Below are 26,037 nucleotides of genomic sequence, written 5' to 3'. Positions count from 1 at the left end.
TAGTTTGAAGGAGCCATTATGGGATGATTGTGCCTACTTATTAATAACCTAAGACCCAGAAGGATACAGAAGATTCAAAAAGTGCAAAAGTCCTTTTCTAAGAAATTAAGCTCTTTATTTATACCTCACCTAAGCTGGTCTTCAATCCAGTCTGCTCAGTCTTGGCTAGAATTGCGAGGGGAATAAAGCAACCAACTAATTGTATAGGTATCTTTGGGAACTAGGATTTTCAGCATGGAGGAAAGGCGAAACAGAAACAAGATAGAAGAGATTCATTTAAATTGGAATTGGAAGTATCGGTATGAATGAATATGGGTTTATGAGAAATCTCATCTATTAAAAATATACACATTTCCTAATATTTTCATTGAAATAGTCTAGAAACTAATCAAGTAGCAATGAGCTCCTCCACCCATGACTCCTTGGGGATATAGCTGATTTTGGTCTAGAGCAGGAACTGTACAAGATTAGACTGGAATATTTGGACGTACAGATAGCATAGGAAGGATGGTATCAAGGACTACTGAGGGTATATCAAAAGTTCTCAGGAGTCAAATTGAAGAGGCTCCCACTGGCTATCTATGGGATAATTGGAACATCAGTAAGAATAATAACCACAGTGGATTGAAAGCATTTAATAAGGTTTAAACCCAAGAGTTCATAATACCAAAAAAGAAAAAAAGAATCCCTCATTGGTTACCTTTGGAAGATGCTAAGTAACCAACTTAATATATTGAAAATTGTTTACATATGAAAGAAGAAAGCTTTTATTCTGCCTTTCCTTTATGAATTATATCCCATGTTAACAAAATCATTGAGAGGGAAAGTTTCTTATTATAGAAGTACTCAAGCTAATAAGTGCCAAAGGGATAAAGAATATTGCCGTTTTGCAGTCCCTATTGAAATGATAGCACCTAGATATGATCACCAATGGGGGTCAGCATCACGAGAAGGGCAATCAGGCATTATATGCCACCTGATGAGGGTGTGCAGCACTGTCTATGAAATATTCTTGCTAAAAGCTTGAATCAACATCTGAATAAGCCCATAAATTAGAAGTCAGCAAATTACAGCCCTCAGGCCAATCATTTCTGATGCCTGTGTTTGTAAATAAAGTGTTGTTAGAACACAACCATGGAGGTTCACTTAATACTGTCTATGGCTGCTTTTGTTTGCAGACAAAGTTGAATAGCAGTTACAGAGACCATATGGCCTGGAGCGCCCAAAATACTTACTGTCTGATCCTTTTTTTTTTTTTTTTTTTTTTTGAGACGGAGTCTCGCTGTGTCGCCCAGGCTGGAGTGCAGTGGCGCGATCTCGGCTCACTGCAAGCTCCACCTCCCGGACTCACGCCATTCTCCCGCCTCAGCCTCCGAGTAGCTGGGACTACAGGCGCCCGCCACCACGCCCGGCTAGTTTTTTGTATTTTTAGTAGAGACGGGGTTTCACCATGTTAGCCAGGATGGTCTCGATCTCCTGACCTCGTGATCCACCCGCCTCGGCCTCCCAAAGTGCTGGGATTACAGGCTTGAGCCACCGCGCCCGGCCCTGTCTGATCCTTTACAGGGAGAGTTTGTCAGTCCCTGCTCCGGATCTTGCTACCTACTTGCAGCAAATACAGGGGACAAGAGAACATGTTTAATGACATCATGGGGATAATCAGCAAAATCCAGCTAGGAAATCCATAGGAAAAGTGACCTGTTTTCTTCAATAAATAAATTTCAGGAAGAGGGGAGGGGGACAGAAGAAGGAAAGAAAAGGGAGAGAAAAAGTGTGGAGAAGAGGAGAGGGATTGCCTGTAAAGATCAAAGCATTTTAGGGAAAATAACGAGTTGCAATATATGGAATTATTTCTTCCTGACTTAAACATAGAAACCCTAAAAGTATTTGAAATATATATTTACAAGAAAGTTGGGAAAATTAAAACATTGATTATATATTTGTTAGAGAGTCATGCACCACATAATGATGTTTTGGTCAGTGACAGATTGGATATATGACAATGGTTCCACAAGATTATAATAACATAATTTTACTGTACCTTTTCTATGTTCAAATATGTTTAGATACATAAATACTTACCATTGTGTTACAGTTGCCTACAGTATTTAATACAGTAAAATGCTGCGGTTTTGTAGCACAGGAACAATAGGCTCCTGTTGCTCCTATGGCTAGCATATAGCCTAGGTGTGTAGTAGGCCGTACTGTCTAGTTTTGTGTAAATACACTCTATGATGTTTGCACAGTGACGAAATTGCCTAATGATGTGTTTCTCAGAACAGATTTCTGTTGTTAAGCCGTGCATGACAGTATTCAAGAATCATAACCTCTTAGGTGAGATAATTATATTGTGGTTTTGTTTTTTAAAAAAGAAATCCATCTTTTTTAAAGAGCCATGCTGAAATATTATGGATGGTATGATATGTTGTACAGGATTTGCTTTCCAATTCTTGAGAGTGAGACAAGGTAGGAAGGGAAGTGGGGGAGATTTAAATGAAGCAAGATTGAACATATTTTAACTGAGTAATGGTTACGTGGAATTCATTGAATTGTTATCTTTACTTTTGTAAATGTTTGAAATTTTTTATAATAAAATATTTATGGGTTTTTGTTTGTTTGTTTTAGTGTATTCCAGGCTTCTCTTAGATCAATAATTGGGCATTAGCATTTTGAAAACAGCTCTCCCATCAAAGCTGCCAGTTAGAATTGGACAGGTTATGTTCTGTTCAAGAGCACCTGGATGAAGAGGCTGACTGGGTTTGCATCCTCTGGAAGAAATTTTTCTCATTTGCACTAAGACACAGTAGGGGCTAGTTGGTTCTCTAGGAGTTGGATTAAGGTTTTTTTGTTTTTTTTTTTCTCCCAGGTGATTCTAATTTGCAGCCAAGGGTGAGAATCAGTGGCCTGGTAGGATCAGTGTTTCTCACATTTTATTGTGTATATCAATCATCTGGGGATCTTGTTAATGTGTGGATTCTGATTCAGTAGGTCTGGGGAAGGGTGGAGATTGTGCTCTTCCAATCATCTTCCAGGTGATGGCTGCTGCTGCTGCTGATCCAAGGACACACTTTGAGTGGCAAAGCTATAAAATATAGTACCTGCCCACTGTGAACTTATGGTATATCCAACAGGCTTGAGACTTTTTATTAGAAAGACAGGTTGTCTAATAGGCCAAATATTTATCCAGATGCAATTGTATCCTGGACCCAAGATTGTGCATTTCTATCTAGCTCCCAGATGTTACTAATGCTGTAATTCTATAGATCATGCTTTTGATAAGAAAGCTCAGACAAAACCCAGTATCATTTTCCCTGTGTTATTACCCAGATTGCTTCCTGTAGGCACGAGCCTTTCCGACATTTCTATTTAATTCCTAATCTCTGCTTCAATGCAGATCAGCAAGGTCAAGTTTGCTTTATTTAACAGCTGGCACTTTCTTTAATTCCTCACTCCAGGTTTTCAGCTCTTTTCCAAGTAGGCAGATCGCTTATGTCCTCAGACTTTAATTAATGGCTCTTTATGCATATAATAATCATGACTTAGATTTACACAACTCTTATTAGGGCTCCATGGAGGAATTGTGAATCAGCAGTGCCCAGCAGCAACCTATTTTGAACAAACTGAGAAGCTCCTATAGCAGGGCTCTCCTGCCCAGCCAGGTCAAGCCACCATTCACTCTTCCTTGACATCACCTTCAGTGTTTAGTCAAGGTCCTGGGAAGATGAGCTCCTGGTTGTAAGCAGTGTAGAACAGTGGTTTTCCAGTTTTCTTTTAGTTTTGGAATTTTCTGTTAGGAACACAATCCTTGCTGGAAATGTAACCACCACAGCAACAGGAATACTTTTGGCAGAAAGGGGGATGAGGGTGAGGTGTACATTCCTGGGGCTTAGAAAGTGTGGTGGAGCCAGTGATGGGCCATGCATGTGTGGGTCCACATGCAAATGTACATTTGTGTGTGTATGTGTAAGAAAATAGTAAGTAGGAATACTATACATTTCTGTTAACAAAATGTCCCATAGAAAGCTACTAAAAACTCATATAGAGAAGCTGTAGGTTAGAAAAGATTTAAAAAATTAGGCAACATGTTATATCTTATAATAGTGCAGTGCAGTCAAAGAAGATAAGGAAAATCTGAGGGAAGTAAGACCAGAAGACTGGCGAGCACAGAGTGATGAAATGTGTTGAAAATTTTCTCACTTCTGGCACCTAATTTTATTTATGTTTGGCTCAGTTTCCTTCAGAATTCAACCTCAGTTCATTAGATTCCCCAATATTGTGTGTAGTTGTTCCACAGCAGGGATAACCCTATTTTATCATATGAAAAAGATATAGTTTAGGAAATTTAATAAAGATTACATGTATGGTTTCTTTCTTTTTATTTTTCTATTTAGGTTTTGCCTAAAAAGTACTATATTCTCGATTGACCAAGTAAATGATAAAATTGCTCAATACTTGCTCAAAAATCAATGTTTTTTGGCGAGGAGAGGTAGTAATAATGATACAGTCTGTTCTCCTTAATATATTTACTTAGTTTAGTTCAAAAGTATATTCAATCATTTGCTCTTTAGAACTGTAGGTGTCTTTTCAAAGCAGGAGGGCCCTGTTATGTCAGCTCAGGAGGCTCTTACACATTCTTTCAAACAGTTTGAATGCTAAAAAGGAGGTACAGCTATAAGCTGAATGCTCATGAGGCAAAAAAGGGCTCACACAACACTGGCATTGGACTACTGAACCATCTCGTGGCCTCATCCAGCCACTGGGGACTCTGCTTAAAGATGTTCTGCTGTATCCTCCATATTTCTACCTGCTGGGTGAACATTTACTTTGCCATCTGGCATGTCTGGAATTAGACTCACCACCTTCTCCTCCCTTCCTGTGTCCACGGTCAGTTTTCTTGAAAGCATCAGTTTTCCTTCAGCTCATTCTTTAAACCTCATGCTTTTTCACCTGCTCTGCTTCATTTCTCTTACCCCCTAAGTCATTGATGCCTGAGTAGTCTGTAGTCTCTAAGGTTCCGACCTTTGATGTAAGACAGCCCTAGCTTCTGGCCCTGGTTCTGCCACTTAATAGCTATGTTTCTTGTGTAAATTACTTTCCTTCTCCATTTCCTTGTTTGTAAAAGGGGGTAATACTTGCCTTAGAGGGTAGTTGTAAGAATCAAATGGAATATCTAATGTGTCTAGAATGTTGTAAGTATTCAATACATGTCAATTAGTGCTACTATTGTTGTTAAATAAGAATATTCAGTCTTCCATATCCATTCCTTCCTTTGGTTGCCATCTAGTCTAGGCTCTGAGCCCTTCTCTCTTGCATTAGTGTCATAGCTTCTTTGCTGATTTTCTTGTTCTCCAACAATAACTATTAGTCTAACTATTGTCAGACTAGTAGTTATTAAGCATTTTTTTATTAGCATACTCAAAAACCTTAGTAGATTCTTGTTGTCTGTCTCATCATCTAAACTCTGGGATCCCACTTTCCAGGCCCCCCTTATTTGTAGGAGCCTCTTTATAGTCTGCCTGCATTCACCCTGATGTTCCCAACCCCATTTAAACTGTTTTGTGTATTACATTCAGGATGAACCTTTCAAAACAGATCATGTCACACTTGTACACACACACACAACACAGAAAATCCTTTAAGAAACTCAGTATAAAATTCCAAAATCAGATCCAACTCCTGCCCTTCTGTTCATCCTCATCTCGTATCACTCTTGCCCCTTGCTGTCTCCACATCAGCCACCAGGCCCTTCCTAAAATGTGTTTATCTAGCATGCTGCTTCCTTCATAGTCTTGTACGTGCTTTTTGCTCTGCCTGTAATGTTCTTCTCACCCCATCTACTCATTCTTACAGCTCTTGGCATAAATGTCACTTTTTCATGGAAGCCTTTGCTGACTAAGTCAAATCTATCTGCTACCTCCTAAAACCACAAACCTATCTTTCAATGCATTTAGAACAGTTGTAATTTTACATATATCTAGGTGGATATTTCACAGACATATTTCTCCCTAAGTAGTTAGCGAACTCCAAGAGTATAATTTTTGGCCATCAATGGGTTTTTTCATTGTTTGGATCTCTGCTTGGCACAAAATAATTGGTTAAAAATACTAAATTAATGAATGGAACTTGTTTTCCTCATTTCATCATGAATGCCCATATCTCTATAACATGGAATCATGTCATCTCCCTTTCATCACTTTTCCATTAATATGCAATGCCCAACCTTTACCTCCAAGTTCCCTCTACCTGGAACATACACTTTGATTGCTATGATTTACCTAAATTTATCCTTCAAAGATCAGCTCCAGTGTTTCTTCTACAGAACCTCTTTAAAAAACCATGCTAGTCTTCATGAAGGAAAACTTCTTTTTGTAAGTTTACAAATCATCATTTCATTTCACAGTTCATGATTTATGATATCACCCTATTTTTTTACATTATTATCCTGTTTTCCTAGTCAGATTACAAGTCTCACAGAAACCAGATCATTTCTGCATCCTGCTCAGATCATAAACCATGCTGTCCAACATATACTAGGGGGCAAAAAATTGTTTGCCAAAACAATGTGTATATCTAGAAACGAAACTGCAAAAAGTAGTTCTGGGAAGTTCCTAGAATGGAAAGTCAGTGTATCTGGGATTCATCACAAAATGAATTTTAGTCCTTGCCTTCATCTGTGTGCCAATATCTCTAAAAATGTCCAGTTCTTAAGCTCAGTGAGACTACCAATGTGACATAAGCACTGGAAATCTCAAAAACTCCTCTCTTCGGGGTTTGAGATCAATGAAAAGGACTTGTCCTTGTCATCTTAAATGGCAGTCTTGACCTCTCCAAGTCATAATTCACATAATTTTCTTTGAGGCTTTAAATATCTTTCTGTCTGTGAAATATTTAGAATTCCAAAGTATAAACTTAATAAGTTAAGTAAGCTTTTTCTAATTAGGATGAGATTTAAGGCAGCCAATTACTCTTATGCTAAACCATACGAAAAGTTCCATCTGAAGTCATTTGAAAGGTAATACCAGGAAATCATTTTCAGCATCACAAGACATTAAAAAGCTTAGTTGTAACCACCTACAAGCTGGGATATGAGATGTACAGAATGCTCAGGGCTACCTCCATGATACCTTACAGCACAGATGAGAAAATTATTAAGTGTGTGATTATCAGGGTCTCCTGTATTACCGTATTTATAATCTTACAATCTTGTCATATTACAAATGGGTTATATGTTAGTCCGTTCTCAGGCTGCTTGAAGAAATACCCGAGACTGGGTAATTTATAAAGCAAAAAGGCTTGACTTACAGTTCCACATGGCTGGGTAGGCCTCAGGAAACTTACAATCATGGTGGAGGGCACTTCTTCACTGGGTGGTGGGAGAGACAATGAGTGCAAGCAGGGGAAATGCCAGACACTTATAAAACCATCAGATCTCATGAGATCTCACACACTATCCGGAGAACAGTACTGGGGAAACCACCCCCATGATCCAATTACCTCAGTTATCAGTTATCACTGATAAGAATGGATATAATCACATATTTTTTTCCTTAGAGGGTAGTAGGTGTTTGTCAACGTGGAGACTGGGCGACCCATAAATTATTTGTATTTACAATATCCAAAGTACATTGATGGAAAAAACTAATTTTTAATTACCAATATAAAATATTTTAAGGTATAAATGCATAATGAGTACAATGAGGTACATATACAGCCTCATGAAGTTTTATGAACACATTTTCACCCATATGACCACCACCCACATCAATATATAGAATATTTCTAGCTCTGCAGAAGACCCCTTTGTGCCTTTTCCTGGCCACATTACTTCTCCTGCCACAATGTAATCATTACCTGATATCTGTTACCCTTGGTTAGTTTTGTCTGATTGTATTAGTCTATTTTCATGCTGCTGATAAAGACATATCCAAGACTGGGAAATTTACAAAAGAAAGAGGTTTAATTGAACTTACATTTCCACGTGGCTGGGGAAGCCTCACAATCATGGCAGAAGGCAAGGAGGAGCAAGTCACATCTTACACGGATGGCAACAGGCAAAAAGAGAGAGCTTGTGCAGGCAAACTCCAGTTTTTAAAGTTATCAGATCTTGTGAGACTTTTTCACTATCATAAGAACAGTACAGGAAAGACCCACACACATGATTCAATTACCTCTCACCAGGTCCTCCCATGACACATGGAAATTGTGGGAGTTACAATTCAAGATGAGATCTGGGTGAGGACACAGCCAAACCATATATCACTGATGATGCAAATTTATAAGAAAGAAGTCATACACTATGTATTTTGTTTCTGGCTTCTTTTGTCCAACACTCAACCATGTTGCTATGAGTATCCATAGTTTGTTCTTTTTTTTATTGCTTTGCAGAATTGCATTGTATGAACACACCATGATATATATCTATCCATTCTTTACTCCATGGACAGTGGGGGTTTTCCCAGGTTTTAGTTATTATGAAGAAAAGGTGCCATGAATGTTCTTATACATGTCTTTTAATGGGACATGTGCACTTATTTCTCTCATAAAAATCCTTAAGAGTGGGATTGCTGGGTCATAGGATAGGCATATATTATTAAATTGTAGTGTATATTGCCAAATAGCTTTCTCAAGTGATTGAACAATGATGTATTTTAACTCATAAACAAAGTATATGAATACAAGCTAACTACTATTGCATAGTACAAATTATGCCATTTGTTTCTGATTTATTATTATGAATTTATATTTTAAAAGTAACTTGGGCACTAAAACTTGGCCAGCCCAAGTGATAATTGGAATTAAAGGTGAAAGGAGGTTGAAAAACATTTATTGTCTAAAATTCTACTTGAAAAATTCAGCTTTATAGAAAGGCATTAAATGAATGAAACTTTAATAAATATTGTCATTTGGCAAATTACTCTTTCCTTCAGAGTGCTGGGAATTAATATTTGGAGATTAAAATTAATTAATAGTAATTTAGAAAAATGTATTAAGAAACTTATTTGGCCAGATGCGATGGCTCATGCCTGTAATCCCAGCACTTTGGGAGGCCGAGGCAGGTGGATCACCTGAGGTTAGGAGTTTGAGACCAGCCTGGCCAACATGGTGAAACCCCGTTCCTACTTAAAAAAAAAAATACAAAAATTAGCTGGGCATGGTGGCGGGTGCCTATAATCCCAGCTACTTGGGAGGCTGAGGCAGGAGAATCACTTGAGCATGGAGGCGGAGGTTGCAGTGAGCCGAGATCCTGCCACTTCACTGAAGCCTGGCTGACAGAGTGAGATACTGTTGTAGAAAAAAAGAAAAAAAGAAACTTACTTGCCTTGGTCAAACAAAAAGGAATTATTCAAAGTAGATACATGAAAAAAAATAGTGATTTGGGCTAAACATATTGTTCTGTTGAATAATTGGAGTTTATTCCTCCTATGCCTGATAAAAATAACATCTTGATGTCCCAGGTTCATGCCAGTATTTTTATATTCATTTTTCTTTTGCTCTCATAAGGCCATAAAGTATATTTTTTCATATGACCAGAGAATTGTCTAACTTGCTTTCCCTGTTTTTTTGGTGCATCCAATTTATAAATTATCTTGGAAAGAAGAAGATTATTTATTTATCTATCTACAAGGGAATGAAAACCACAGACCACAAATTTTCTGTGCAGAGACATAGGGAAATGAAAAACCCCACACAGAGGTCTCCTGTCATTTCCTTCTGAGTGTAAACTAAGATGTGATTTTGCTTTTTCTATTTCAGTTATCTCAGGGATCTCCAGAACCAATTGAGCCCAATTTTTTCACAGCAGATTACCATTTATTACATCATTCATCCAGTGGAAACAGCCTGTCCCCAAGTGACCTGACAGGTAATATTGATCAACATGGGTAATCTGGCTTTCATGAAGAAATATATTGTTTGGATCAACAGCTATTTCTAAAAGATTATCTTCATTTTTTTTTTTAAATGGAGCTTATTTTGATTATTTATGGCAATAGTTGGAAGGCACATATGGTAGGAATCTAGAAATTCCCTGAGATTTATCTTACCCAGTTGTGGCAGCTTCCTTGATCATTTATTAATATCATAAACAAACAGCAGAATCTGTGTGGGTGAGTTGCATTTCCTTTTATTTCTTTTCGCTTATCTGATGATGGGAAATCAAATTCCCTAAAGCATGCAGGGAGATAAAGAGCAGAAATAAAGAGTTTAAATATTCAAAATAGAGAAACCTTGAAACTCACCTGAAGAATCCACATTAGACACATTGAATTTTTTTTTTCTTTTGCATAAAATTCACATAGGGAGGCAGTATAGCATAGGGATTTAAAGGCACAGATTCTGGAAACCTGGGTGCCTAGATTCAAATCTCGGCTAAACCATTTAGTAGCTGACTATGGGCAATTATTTAACCTCTCTGAACCCCAGTTTCCTTGCCTGTAAAATGGGGATAAATACTTGCATCATAAGGTTATAGTGAGGATTAGAGTAAAAATAAAAAGTGCCTATTAGTAGGGGCTCAGCATAATTGAACTCTTCTTGTCATATCTGAATTCTAAGAGGAAGCTTTCAAGCTACTCTGAGGTTTCAGTACTCCTAAATAATTTTTTATCTTTATAAATGGTAGCTATGCCACTTGGAGGAGTGGATAGAAGTGAAGATTTTACAGTTAAATGAAGACTTGCCATCTCTTTAACTTGGAAAAAATGCTCAATTTTGTTGTGCTTTTGTTGTTGACTGAATGAATTACTTCATGAATTAATTGACAAACTTTCCTTTGGTTTTCTGGGATAAAGCTAACTCCTATGTATGCAGAATTTTATTTAAAATAATCCCTGAGAAATCCAAGATAAAATGTTGTTTAAAGTCATTTGCTTTAAAAGCATTTCCAAGACAGAGAAGTTTATCTGCAGGCCAAACTTCTCCTCATCATAGAAACTCTGATGAAATGAAGAGCTTTGATAAAAGTCTCTCAAAAACCTGAGGGTGAGTTGACAAACTCCTCCCAGGGCAGCTGGATGCCCCACCCCAGAGCTGATTAGGTGTGGCCCTTGTCACAGCAGGCTGGGCAAAAGCAAAAACAGCAGAGCCTGCCGGTACTGTGGGGAATGCCTTTAAAAATGAGCTGCCAGTACTCACGTTTTCATGTCTCTTCTTGACCCTAAACCCATTCTGTCTTCTCCACTTGAAGTGGCAGAGAGCTCCTGGGCCTCTACATGTCAGTGTTGATTGGTTTGAGTGAAAGCTGGTCAACACGGCTTTGGGTGGCATCGGAGTGGGTTAAGGTGCTAGTGTACCAAATTCTGATCAGCCATCATAAAGTCTATACAACAAGACAATCTTAAGCAAAAAGAACAAAACTGGAGGCATCATGTTACCTGACTTCAAACTATACTACAAGGCTTTAGTAACCAAAACAGCATTAACTGGTACAAAAACAGACACATAGACCAATGGAACAGAATAGAGAACTCAGAAATAGGACCATCCATCTGGAACCTTCTGATCTTTGACAAACCTGACAAAACCAAGCAATGGGGAAAGGATTCCTTATTTAATAAATGATGCTGGGAGAACTGGCTAACCACATGCAGAAAATTGAAACTGGGCCCCTTCCTTACACCTTATACAAAAATTAATTCAAGATGGATTAAAGATTTAAATGTAAAACCCCAAATTATAAAAACCCTAGAAGAAAATCTAGGCAGTACCATTCAGAACATAGGCATGGGCAAAGATTTCATGACAAAAATGTCAAAAGCAATTATAACAAAAGCAAAAATTCACAAATGGGACCTAATTAAAGAACTTCTGCACAGCAAAAGAAACTATCATTAGAGGTTACAGACAACCTACAGAAAGATAAAATTTTTGCAGTCTAACTATCTGACAAAGGTCTAATATCCAGAATCTGCAAGGAACTTATACAAATTTACAAGAAAAAATCAACCCCATTAAAAAGTAGGCAAAGGACATGAACAGACACTACTCAAACGAAGACGTGGCAGAGAGCTCCTGGGCCTCTGGAGCTCCTTATGTGGCCAACAAACATATGATAAAAAGCTCAACATCACTGATCATTAGAGAAATGCAAATCAAAACCACAATGAGAAACCATCTTGTGCCAGTCAGAATGGCAATTATTTAAAAGTCAAGAAACAACAGATGCTGGTGAGGCTGTGGAGAAATAGGAATGCTTTTACACTGTTGCTGGGAATGTAAATTAGTTCAACCATTGTGGAAGACAGTGCGGTGATTCCTCAAAGACCTAGAACCAGAAATACCATTTGACCCAGCAATCTCATTACTGGGTATATACCCAAAGAAAATTAAATAATTCCCTTATAAAGATACATGCACACATATGTTCATTGCAGTACTATTCACAATAGTAAAGACATGGAATCAACTCAAATGCCCATCAATGATAGACTGGATAAAGAAAATGTGGTATATATACACCATGGAATAGTATGCAGCTATAAAGAGGAATGAGATCATGTCTTTGCAGGGACATGGATGGAGCTGGAAGCCATTATCCTCAGCAAACTAACATAGGAACAGAAAACCAAACACCAAATGTCCTCATTTATAAATGGGAGCTGAACAATGAAAACAGATGGACACAGGGAGGGGAACAACACACACTGGGGCCTGTTGGAGTGGTGGAGTGGGTGAGGGTAGGGAAAGCATCAGGATAAATAGCTAATGCATGCTGGGCTTAATACCTAGCTAATGAGTTGACAGGTGCAGCAAACCATCATGGCACATGTTTACCTATATTACAAACCTGCACATCCTGCACATGTATCCTGGAACTTAAAATTAAATTAAATGTAAAAAAATAAAAAGTCTGGCCCGCCATGGTGGCACATGCTTATAATATACAGATATTGGAAAGCTGTAGGCAAGAGGATGACTTGAGCTCAGGAATTCAAGACCAACCTGGGCAACATAGTGAGACCCTATCTTTACAAGATGATGATGATAATAATAATAATAGTAATAATAAACATTTTAAAAGTCTTCTGGCAATAAATATATTTTTTCCCACTAGGCAGTTATATGAAAGGATCAGATCTTTGCTGTCTTTCACATCTATATCTGCCTCCCTGTAAGAATCCATTTTCTTTCTAACGTATATTTATTCTTCTTGGCCTGTGGATTAGGGAGAGTTTCTTAATCAGAAAACACCCATCAGGTAATTTGCATTTGGAATCACCCCTCAATTGCCCTTAACACATACAGACACACACACCCCTCTAACTTAATTGGACACTATGAGCAATGCCCCTTAATCTTCATGTATCATTTTGTGATGGCCATGCCCAAGGAAGTCAGTTATTAAAGAAAGAAAAGCAAAACATTTGAATATTCAAAGCCAAGGCAGATGCTTTGGAATGCGCTTGTTACATCTTTATCATTAAGAAGTTGACCTGTTTGCCCTGTGGTTGAAGTCATAATTTCCAGTAAAGAATAAGAAAATGTGAACCCAAATGTCAGACTTTCCATAATTTATCTTTTTCAGGCTTACCAACCAGCTTTGAATTGGAGGAAGGAATAACATATGAACAGATGCAGGTGAGGTTTTTGCAGTGTCTCTGAATGATTTTATTTTGTTGCTTTTAATTCAATACTAACCTGATTTTTTAAAAAAAATTTAGACTGTGATTGAAGAAGTCCTTGAGGAAAGTGGCTATTACAATTTTACATCTAACAGGTAAGAACTAGAGTTTACTTTCAATTGTGAAAGATGAATTGAGGTCATCAGATGTTAGATCTAATTTCTCTATCCTTTATTCCAGAATTGTTTTTTTTCAAATTTTATTTTAAATACTTTTATAAAATATCTTTGCTTAGACTAGATACATCTGTAAGTAGAATATATGTGCCCATCTTTTGTGTGGACACAGTTGCTGTATTCTCAGTTGAAACAAAAAGGGTGATTGCTTAGTAGAAATTTATTCCCATAAAAAAATAAACATAAGTAAATGGAAAAGCATTTCCAGATTGGCATTTTAAAAATTAAATATTTGTTTGTCTCATTCTAGAAGAGCTGAAAACTCACTCCTATCACTTAAATCTACCCACTATTTGCACAGAAGGCTAGGGACAAAGTGCAACTGAACAAAGAATCATTTGTTGTGAATTTAAGATATATTTGTGGAGAAGAGACTTTGCTATTATATGTTGCCATTTGTTTACCCTAAATAAGAAACCTCCATTTACTGGAGTTGTATGTTATCTTCCAATATACCTATTATTGGTGTTCTAAGAATATAGGCTATTTTATCAATTGCATAATTTTTATAATTTTACTTTTGGAAATAGTGTTGGCACAACCATTTGAGTACAATTAGTTTACTAAGAAGTTATTCAAGAAAAGTTTTATAATCAAGCAAATTAGTATTGTGGGTGATTGGAGCCTGATCCCACTGGGGAAATCTAAGAGCTAGTATAGAACATGTACCAGGGCCATCCCACACAAACGAGTGAGAGAACTGGGGTATTTATCCTCCAATTTCCATCAGTCATTGTTTAAGGCCTTTCCCTAGGAAGTGTTAATTCACTGTTTTTTTTTTTTTTTTTCTGGCCTTTTGTAAATATGAACAAAGAAGACTCCAGGGGTCAGATAAATCCTCAGGAAAAGAAATGCAGGTATTTCTTTATCGAAATGCAGGCATTTCTTTATTGAATTCCTTTATGTATTGGCAGGTAGAAATCCTCCAGCATGCTTTGAAGTGGAATAGATAGGGGTATGGGCGTTTACAGTGTCTGCTACACAGGAGTTGTCTCTTGACTTACCTAAGGAGCCTACTCATAGCTGAATCATCAAATTGATTGCAAGTATCCACACACACACTCTATATAGGCCACAGTTGTTTTAGGAGGCATAGTCCTTTGGAGTATATTCTCTCAAGTGGTCTTTTATGCCTGGAGGAACTGCCTTCCTTTTCAATTATTGAAGCTATTTTGTGACCACTATTTAAATTATTCCAGAAGTCTTTACCAAAGATGACTACTAACAACGGGAAAAGAAAGAGGGCTCAAGAACATCCTGTTAAGGTCATTATATAGAAATTAGATTCTTTTTTAATGTTAGTTCAGTCTCCAGTGTTTCTTCTCCTTTTTCTTCTTCTTCTCCCATTTCAAGGAGTTTTTCTTATGAATCACAAGTAAAATTATTCAACTACTTGCTCTTTTGACTTGATAACAGAGTTTCAAAATACTAAACTTTAGAAATGTAGTTCTGTTGTGATTTGTAACTGCAGAGGAATGATGAGTAATTCTCATTTTCTAAAGATATATCATTAATAGAAATTACCATCTCCACAACTACTCTCCTCCCACCATCCCTGGAGAGATTTTTGAATTTTCATTTTCTATTCAAGGGCTGAGTATATACAGCCTTTCATGGATAGTATGAATGTTTCTGTTTTTAACTCTGAGCCTTATTATTTCAGGTGCCCTTGGCTTGTACTGGGGCAAAGATCACTCTTGTCATTTTTATCTGCATTTCCTCAGAGACTCGGGATCATAGGCAAGGAATGCCTTCATATTTTTTGCAGAAAATCATTTAAATATCAAGGAAAACTAAGTGTGCAAGGAACTTAAGGAAGCTCTTACAAGAACTTTTATTTTCCCTTTATTAAAAAATATTTAAGTCTTATTTTGGAATTTATCATTATTCTTTTTCAATTCTACTTTCATTAGGTTTTACACAGATCTAGTTCCAAAGACACACTGCTTTATTAAAAGACACGCAAATTTTCTTATTATGATAAACACATAATAGGATGCCTCATAACAAAGGCAAAAGATTATTCAGTTATATTTGTAATTGTGAATATAATATGAAGGTATTATATTCATACCTTGGAACAGTCAAGTTTAAGCAATATAAGTTGGGTATTACATTAAATTTCCTTAAAGTGCTCTAAATTAAAATGAATCACATTTAAAAACCCATATATCCATGGTATCCTTTTTGGCTTCTTTTCTTTCTTTCTTTCTTTCTTTCTTTCTTTCTTTCTTTCTTTCTTTCTTTCTTTCTTTCTTTCTTTCTTTCTCTCTCTCTCTCTCTCTCTCTCTCTCTCTTTCTTTCTTTCTTTCTTTCTTTCTCTTTCCTTCTTTCTTTCTTTTTGAGATGGAGTCTTGCTCTGTTGCTCAGGCTGGGCTGGAGTGCAATGGTGTAATCTCGGCTCACTACAAACTCCAACTCCCAGGTTCAAGCGATTTTCCTGACTCAGCCTCCCAAGTAGCTGAGATTACAGGCGCCCACCACCACACCTGGCTAATTTTTGTATTTTTAGTAGAAACGGGGTTTCTCCATGTTGGTCAGGCTGATCTTGAACTCCTGACCTTAGGTGATCCAGCTGCCTCGGCCTCCCAAAGTGCTGGGATTATAGGCATGATCTACCGCACCCGACCCCCTTTTGACTTCTAATAGCAATGATAGAACACATCTTGGGAGAAAACTCTCCAGAATTTGCTTGTAAAAATAACCCTTGTTTGTGCCTAAAGCCACTGTTTGTTTACTAGTGTTCCAAAATAATTCTCAAGAAATAAGTCAGGCTTAAATTAGAAGCACCTAATAATCCATAAACTGTAAATAACACATAACTCCAAGTACAAATCAGATTATCTGGCACTGTCATGCTTTTTTCCACAGTCAAAAGATGGAGGATGCTAAATGTCACAGCATATGTAGAGGTATTTAGAATCAGCATTAAGAATTAGTAGACTGCATTTTTTTCCCCAATAGGTTTCATAGAATGGGCAATATTATCAAAGATGTCAATACATAGTCTCTGAAAAATAAAGTTTCATGGCCACATATATTTGGGAAACTCAGAATGTACAATTTTTTATTTTTGGAGAAAGTTGACACCTATTACTATATTAAAGACTCTGAGATGTACTATAGGAAAGAAATCTGTTGACCTTGTTTGTTGACCTCAGTGTTTTCCTCACTCTTTACATGAACACAATTGAGGAAAGCTGTTTTAGCTATGTGGCTGGAAATGGGGAACACTCTTTTCACTCCTTTACCACGGTCTACCCAGATCTCTGTTGTTCTCATTGACATGGTCATCATTGTCATCATCATCATTGCAAAATTTGTTCTTAAATGAATTAAGCACCATGCCGAGAAAGTTACATACATAATTCCTGTGTTCTTCAAGTTTACAATTTAAGATTATCAGTTTGAATAGTATACACATCATCTAGCCAGCCACTCACTCAAGGATTAATTCAAGAGAAGGTACATTTTTGGCTTAAATTATGGGTTTATATTTAGTTAAGGAAGAGAATAGAGAGGTGCCATTTTCAGACTGAAAGTCTCAGGATAAAGCCATTATCTATCTGTTAGCTATCTTTGAGGAAGATTTCTGGAACTGTTTACATCGTGAGGAGACTTCTTGGACAGTTAGGAAGAATGTCTCAGGCATAAAATGCTGCATTAGGAAAAGAAAATGTAACTGGAACAGAAATAGCAGCAAGGACCTGACTGAGGTGGGGTATTTCTCATTTCTGGGCTTCTGGGAAGAAGGGAGCTAGGACTGAGTTGGAAGCAAGAAAGCTATGTAAAGAAAATTAAAGAAGGTCAAAAAGCCTTGGCCAGCCTCACAGCTCTTCCCAAAGCAGGCTCTATTTTTGATCGTTTGCATGATTGTATGATAAATTACATTTCACATACATAAACTTTTAGCTTGCTTACCAGGAGGATACAACTTAATGTGCCTTAATTTTATCATTGTTGTTTGTGAGGATAAAATCATCCGAGTTATGAATAAACAGATGATAAGCATATCATCTTTATGAATATACTTGAGTATTACATTAATATTTTATTTTTAATAAAATATATGTTGAGAAATATACAATATATGTTGAGAAACATACAATATACAAGATAACAAGAAATCTACATTGAATCAACTTGAATTGCTTTATTTCCCCTATTGACTGATAAGCGTGTAAAATAGTTATTTTAACCTACATAGGTATTCAAATATACAAACTACTTTGAATGAGTATTTGTTTTTCTACTACAAAGTGCTATCAGTTCCTATTGAGTTCATAATTTGAGAAAGGTCTTGTTAGCACCAGACTTCAGGCAAAGGCAGCTTTCTAAAAATGTTCCCATCCTAACAAAAATAATCATCTTTTTATTTACAGTAATTTATTTACTCTTATGCCTGAGCCCCAGTTTTTGAAATGTATGAACTAAAATATTTGTAACTATAGAGAATTCTTTCCACTTCTGAATCTTATAGGTATCATTCCTATCCATGGGGGACCAAGAATCACCCAACCAAAAGATGAAAATGCTGCATTTTGAGTGGACTTGGTTTTCTCAGTGAAGTTCAAGTTCTGGACTTCAGCCACTATTGCAAGATGCCCAAGGATTGGGTGCTGCTGGAGGGTGTAGAAAAGCCCAAGATGCCGTGGGGCCTGCAGGACTTCTTTCTGGGGGTCCTGTGCTGGAGTATATGACAGCTGCAGTGCCTGAGGGCTTCATTGCCAGAACGCATTATATACAGGATGGCAGAGCTGTCAGTGTGCTGCTGGGAGGAAATGTTGCAAAATTCATCTTTGCGGGGGTGGGGGGAAAACCCAAAAACAACAACAAAAAAAAACGCTCTTACAGAATTTTCCTCAACATTAAAAAAAAAAACTTGTCATATTTTTCAAAGGCACATTTAATACTCAGAATTGCTAAAAGTATATTTAAAGGCATCTAGCCTTCCATATGCAAAACATATTTTAGATAAAGACAGTTACAGGACTCAGAATAATATATGGGGTGATTCACTGTATCCTCCATTTGTATCTTTAAAGAAATGCAAAATATGTGATTGATTTTTTTTTTTTTTTTAATGGACGGGTTGGTTCTCGCTTAACCACTTGGGTGCTGGTGGTCTTGAACTGTGATACAGTGTAGACAGTATTTGTAACCTTGCACAGCCTCTGGGGGCAACTGTCAAACTGTCAGATTTAAGTTAGACTAATAGAGTATATTGCTGTACAGTGTGTGTATATGTACATACGTGAGGGTGGAAGGAGAGAGGTGTTGATTAGACTAATGCTTTGCTGCTCATCAAACTTATAGTATTTTTAGAGCACTTTGAAGGGTTCATAGAATCTATGAAAAAAATGCAATATTCCTCATCCTAAATCCCTCCTTATTACAATTACCTAAATTGTTTATGAATTTTTATTGTTTGGGAATTTGAAATGAAAATAAGTTAAATCCCTTTTTTCCTCATTCAGACAGCTCAACGAAAGAGAAATCAGAATGCCAAACTGTGTATCATCCTTTATGCAGGGAGAATTACGATGAAAATCTACTAGATTCTCATTGGGCTTAAACTCCTTCTCTTCAGTCAGCTTCTTAAAACTCTGGTGTAATGACAAGAAATGCCCTCATTGCCAAATCTGTCTACACTTCTAGCTACCTAAAGAGCAATGTATTCTACATAATTAGTAATCTGAAAGTTGAAATATACTTTTTATTTACTTTTCATGGAGTTCTGTCATCTTTGTTTACATTGATTTTTTTTTTAGTATGATTGAATCGATTTTAGTTCAATATATTTACAGGGCTTGAAAGACCATAACCTTCTTTCTGTCTAGTATGAAAATCTACACTATTTTTTAAATGAGCATATTTAATACTTAAATTATATCCAAATTCCCTTTAATCATGCATTAATGCTTTGAAGATTGTCAATGGATCTTTCTTTAAGCCAAATTAATAATTACAGATACACTGTAAGGTAAGATAATAGATGCAAATACAGTAATGAAAGTTTCAGTTTCAGCTTTCAAACCTATTATCCATATGTAAAATTCATAAACAAAATCAAAATGCTATGATATTGATTTACCCAGGCAAAATTTTATTTCTGTTCCAAGTTAATTTGAACCTGCACTATAATTCTTTATATCTTTCAATGTATGGAAGGGGCACATTTCTTCATGCAGGAAGCACAGGCCTAGAGAGGCACAGATTCTAATTGTGGGGTGAGAGTTTGAAATCAAGTTCTTTCCCAAATGGTAATATACAGTAAACAGAATTTAGAAAAGAATAGTATTCAAAAGGCATACCATAAGAGAAGAGAAATGGTTTACTTGAAGGTGCTTTAAAGTGCGTATAGTTGGCTTATTTTCCATGTAACTCTTTTTTTTTTTTTTTAGACAGAGTCTCCGTTACCCAGGCTGGAGTGCAATGGCGAGATCTTAGCTTACTGCAACCTCCGCCTCCTGGGTTCAAGCAATTCTCCTGTCTCAGCCTCCCAAGTAGCTGGGATTACAGGCATGTGCTACCACACCCAGCTAATTTTTATATTTTTAGTAGAGACGGGGTTTCACCATGTTGGCCAGGCTGGTCTCAAACTCCTGACCTCAGGTGATCTGTCCGCCTTGGCCTCCCAAAGTGCTGGGATTAGAGGTGTGAGCCACTGTGCCCAGCCATTGCTTGTAACTCTTTTAGGTGATAAGAATGGGTATTTATTATGCTAGAAGTCAGTGAAAGTTAAGCAGAAGCTCTCCTTTTCAACAACAGCTTCAGGCCTATCAACTCTATGTGGATAAATGTATTGTTTTGCTAAAAGTATGGATATGCTCTATGTGAATTCTCCCTAAACTACCACAATCACTGAATCTACATTTTCCCATGTCTCTAAGAGAAAGTCAGGCAGTGGCAAAAGCACCGTTTTGTACATGGAGTCACGTCCCCTCAGTGAAGTTAACTTTTCAGAAGCCTTTCTAACTCAAATATGGAGCACCTCCCCTCATGACCAAGAATGATCATTTTGTTTTGATTCTCCAAACTGTCTATTAGTGCAAAGGAGTTGTTACACGAACTTAATAGACCTCCTAATCTTTTCTTGATTGCATTTATTTATTTTTTCCCTTTCTCTTGTATAATTTTTAATGATGTGTTGTGCAGTGAAATCCCTGTGAATGCACCTAATTTCCGTAACTGAATATTTGTATGGAATAGAATATGAATCAGTCTTTTCAGATTACTTTTGAAACACAAATGTTTCTGTTAATTATGTTTCGATCCACCAGCTCTTTCTGAATTATGTGTACTTGAAACCTTAATTTGCTTTTTAAAAGCAAACTGTTTCATTCTCAGGGAAGCGACTGCGGCAGGAATATTTGCTGGCTTGTTGTTAACTTTGTCTTCCTCCAGGCATGTAGTCTTGAAATGGAGACTTCAAGGGAATAATAACATGGACACTTGGACCCACCGCTTGTGGGTGAATTTCAGAAACCTAGAGAAATGCTGCTTGTTTATTGTGGACATTTGTGTGGCATTAGGCAGTGTTCACAGAATGGTTCGGCATTCTAAAGCAGAACACAATTAAGAAACACTGTTATGAAATTTACTCAAATGGTATAATTGATTAAAGGTTAAGGTCTTCCTATAGATATCATCTATGACTCATTAAATACTATGAATTTTGATGTCCAAAAACAAATATAGGACTGGTTATGTACAATTCCAGAAATATCATTCATTAATCACCACTCATTTTTAAGATGTGTGAAGACTGTAATATTGGCTACTGAATGTTGTCAGTATTAATATGCATAGAACCCACATTCCTCTTTTTGATTTGATGTATTATAAAATGTATGTATTGCTATTTGTCTCTTTTTTTGGAAGTAGTGAGGAATCATGCGCAGTCAATATGCGGGGCTCCTTTAGAAATGACTTTAGGTTCTGTCTGAAGGCAGGAAAATCTTCTTTTTAAGGAACTTTTATCATTTGCCTTTTACTTTTTCTATGATGGTTTTCATGAGCACTGAAATCACTTGGAGAGGCAATGCAAAGAAATCTATCTGAAACAGCTTCTTGGCACCCTGGAGACACAACTATGAAGGGCTGCAACACAAGGGGAGCTTAATGCTTCCGTATATTGACATTGACTCCTTGGGTGAAAGTCTGTCCAAATATAAAATTCTTCATGTTCAACAACTAAATGTGATAAATGAACTTCATGTGTGCTTATATTATATCTTTGAGATTGTATTAGTTATCCTTTAGTGAGAATTGACAGGTTTGAGTAGCTTATTTTTTCAGTTGAACTGTGCTGCTAACAGTACGCTTACCCTTGAATGCTGTTTTTCATATTGATAGGAAGACACAAATGTCTCAGGGAAACAACTTTGTGATGAAGGAATTCTTACATGTGTCATTACAGTAAATTGCATCTTGTAAATATGACTGTTGTGGGTGATTATAGTCCTGCTGTGATGTTGTTTTGAGATCTGCAAGAGGGACAGGAAAGATTTTATGAGTTTCATGGGGCAACTGATGGATATTGCCAATTTACATATTTTTTGAGTTCACGGGCAATAGTTGTTTTTTAAAAATGAAGATCACATACCCTAAAATCACAGCTGCATACTTGCTATGTGAGGTATACTAGATGCTTTATTGCATGTTTATAACAATTATCTAATAATATAAAAAAATTAAGATACAGATCATTGTATTATCCTAAAAGTAAATGAACTGTAGTCTTAATTCAAAACTGAATGTTATTCCTCAGAACATGAGAAGCTGCCTTTTTCTCTCCTCTCCTTTTGTACTGTGAAGATTTGCCCTGGCCCCAGCTACTGTATTTAGAGATAAGAGAAGTATGTGACTGTTTAAATGCTCTCATTTGGAAATAGCTTACCTTGCTTTCTCCTGAACAAAGATCAAATTTTGTCTTTATGTATGGAGGAGTATGGCTGTCATTTTGACAATCAACAAATCCAGATGGATAGTTGGAATTGATATGGTGAGTTCACAAATTAAAAATTAGCTGAAGTTTTTGCAAACATGTTAAAAACTGGTCCCATAAAACATGCAGAGAGAAGTTTGTGCCAGAAATAACAAACCAAGAGGAACAACTGCTTTAAGGCCTTAGCACCTTTAAATCAGACTGTGAAGGTCACTTACAAAATGATATTCTTAACCCATGATTTAGCTCTGCATTTCAAGTGCCATTTGAGTCAAGATTCTGAAATAGAATATAAAGCTTGTAAATGGCTATTAAATTTTAGCTAAAACTCTTGCCCTCCATGTTCTGTGTGTTTGCCTCATACTGCCGTGAATTTTGGAGGAAATGGAAATGGTTTAGGGATACTTCATGTCATGACAAAACACATGAAGTATTTCCATGAACCTAACCTTACTTTGAGGGAGGTTAATAAATATAAGTACTGAGAAGGGAAATCTTGACTTACTAAAAATTAAGGATAGATCTTTCATGGAGGTGGAACAATCTTCAAATAGAAAATATGTTTTGAGAAGTCAGAGAGCAAGAAGAAGGCAAGGAATTGCCTAGTGCCCTGGTCATCCAGCAGGCTGCCCACTAGGGGGTGAGCAATGGCGAAGGGTAGCTCCGGAGCCTTCAGTGATTCCTGCTGCTGGGTTTCCCAGAAGGAGCTGACCAGATGCTTCACCAGCATGCAGCTATTGCTGGACTTTTAGCCAGGCACCGTCACCAACAAGTTGACCACCCAGAACAGTAGCAAAAGGCTCCAAAGTCTCTTCATAACCTGCTGGCTGCTGGAATCCACAGGACAGGGTCCCTAGGAGGCATTCCAAAGACATTAGACTCTTCAAAGAAGCACTTTTATCTGCCATTAAGTGAGTTTGATTCTGCCCCAGGGGTTACGTTCCCCATCTTTCATCCATGGGCTGAGGCCCACTTTGTCTGACAATGCAAATTTTACAAGAACTATATGTGAAACTTAAATGGATACGTGCAGGCAGATTTGAATATACTTGTACTAGCTAAATTAGAAAAGAAACATTGCAAGCTATTTTAGTTGTTTGCAAGCAAACCAGTTGATAATCAGGCTGTAGAAAGATTCTATTATTTTACTCTTCCAAACTGAAAAACAAAAATTATTTGAAAAACTTTTGGGTGCATTTTGCTTACTAACATTTAGTGGGTCAAAACAAAACTATAGTGCTTCCTGTATTCTGTTGTTCCCAGTGGTGAACTTGTGAGGATAAACAAGAACAGAGCTGTCCTCTGAAAGGAAGAGAATCCCCTAATCTCATGTTGCCCAGAGCTTCTGTTTTCTGGACAGCCCAGGATCCAAGACAAAGGCCTGTGCCCACAGAAGCAAAAATACCCTCAATGTGCTTTTTTTTCCTATTAGCCTCTAACAGTATCTTTTTGTTGTTGTTGTTCTAGCACCCCTCCCATGCGGGTCTCTTCCCTGACACCTCTTCCCCTCCCACTATTCCTATCCAAGGAACAGACAAGGTTTCCTGCACAGAGCTGTGTTATTAGAGGGAATGAATGTTCCGTAGTTATTTAATGGGGTGTCATGTGGAAGGCAGAGGGAAGTACTTCTCTGCACATGATTTCTATCTTTCGAAAACCTCTGCAACACTTCCTTCATGAGCACACCTACTCTAGAATGACCTGAAAGTTGGAGATCCTCAAGAAAAAAGAAATGGTTCTATAAAAGATTTATGTAAGATATGCAAATAGCTTTTATTTTTGCTATGATTAAATATGCCCTGTAAAATGCTAAAATAATTTTAAAATGTATTTTCAATTTTATTGGAAAATAATTTCTCTCTTATTGAGAATTTACAGCAATTGATCATCTCTTTTCTCTCACCAGCTTTCCCAATTTCTTCTTTTATGCTCTTAAGTCTTTTGATTAAAAAATATTCCAGAAGGCAATCATTTATGTGTGAAAGCTCAAATGCATACCTCAACTTTCATCGGTGGGTCCCGGTAGCGATTATCTATTGCTACACATGTTGTATAACAAAGCACCTAAAAACTTAGGGTTTCAGGTGGCAACCATTTATTTTTTTCTTATGAGTTCCTGGGTCAGCTGGAAGTTCTGCCTATCTGAGCAGAGCTCCACTGATCTCTGCTAGACTCTCTGCTGTGTCTGTGGTTAGTTGGCAGGTTGACTGAGGTCTAGCTGGTTTAGGATGGACCTAGAGGGACAAATCAGTTCTCTTCCCTGGTCTCTCACATTTTTTCATCAACTTAGCACAGATGTGTTTTTGTGGCAGTAGCAAGAGTTGAAAAGAGAATGCAGAAATGCACACCTATTTTAACAAGCCACTGCTTGTGCTGTTTTCTTCATTCTCAATGGTCAAAGCAGATCACACGGTCAAATCTATCATTAGTGTGGGGAGCTGTATCACGCTTTTACTGCTGTGTAACCAATTGCTATAAGTTTCACAGTTTAAAATAACACACATTATCTCACAATTTCTGTGGGTTGGAAGTCTGAGTAGGACTTAGCTGGTTCTCTGCTCAGTGCCTCACCACTGTAATCAGTGCTGGCTAGGGCTGGGGTCTCACCTGAGCCTGGGGATCATTACCCAAGATCCTGTGATTATTGACAGGGTTTATTTCCTTGTGTTTGTAGGACTGAGGTCCTCAGCAGCTAGATACCATAGATGCCACCTGTAGTCCCCTGCCATGTGGCCCTCTCCAGAGACAGTTCATATCGAGGCAGCTGGCCACTTCAAGGTCCACAGGAGAGTCTCTCTCTCTCTCTCCAGTCTGCTAAGATAGAATCTTATAACCAAATCACAGGAATGATATCCTGTTGCCGTAATCTAGTGGGTAAAAGCAAGTTACAGGTGCACTCTACACTCAAGGGAAGGGGATTATACAAGAGCATGGTCATTGGGGTCACCTTGGATTGTGTCTGCCACAGAGCGCAATACCAAAGAACACAGAAAAAGTAGACCTGAAAAATTGGGGCCATGAAGTACCGAATGCCACAATATCAAATTACCACCTGATAAAAAGGCTGGAGAAACGCCTAGAGCCCTGTATTTGACAGGAGGTCTCTGGACGGTGTCTCACAGGGTCCCGAGCAGATGCCTCCCCGCTGCCTTCCTCTGCCCCTGAGCTCATGTGCATACGGCTAACTGTACCCTGGCTGCCTAGGTGTGTGGCCCCCAGCAGAACCTTGGAGCTCACACACATTCGTCCCCCTCATGTGGGATCATGGCTCTTCTGCCCAGAAACTACCCCC

The 26,037-nt window shown here is 37.5% G+C and overlaps 1 protein-coding gene across 10 annotated transcripts in view; it reads left to right on the top strand.

Moving 5' to 3' along the window:
* The window catches only part of NEK10 (NIMA related kinase 10), a 265,539-nt gene extending 246,014 nt beyond the window's left edge, over positions 1–19,525 (top strand). For 5 of the 10 annotated variants that reach the window (XM_009201822.3, XM_009201827.3, XM_009201826.3 and 2 more), the window contains 4 exons: positions 9,754–9,862; positions 13,523–13,575; positions 13,659–13,714; positions 19,273–19,525. In XM_009201822.3, coding sequence (XP_009200086.1) covers positions 9,754–9,862; positions 13,523–13,575; positions 13,659–13,714; positions 19,273–19,342 — 288 coding nt within the window. In that variant the 3' untranslated portion in view covers positions 19,343–19,525. Of the gene's footprint in view, positions 1–9,753; positions 9,863–13,522; positions 13,576–13,658; positions 13,715–18,275 lie in introns of all 10 variants that reach the window. The other 5 variants (XM_009201828.3, XM_003895190.4, XM_009201825.3 and 2 more) reach the window with 3 other exon arrangements.
* Positions 19,526–26,037: the final 6,512 nt, after the last annotated feature.

The sequence above is a fragment of the Papio anubis genome, chromosome 2 (assembly GCF_008728515.1).
Source record: "Papio anubis isolate 15944 chromosome 2, Panubis1.0, whole genome shotgun sequence".
NCBI lineage: Eukaryota > Metazoa > Chordata > Mammalia > Primates > Cercopithecidae > Papio > Papio anubis.
The sequence above is the reverse complement of the archived record's forward strand: the minus strand, read 5'-3'. Positions and strand labels throughout refer to the sequence as shown.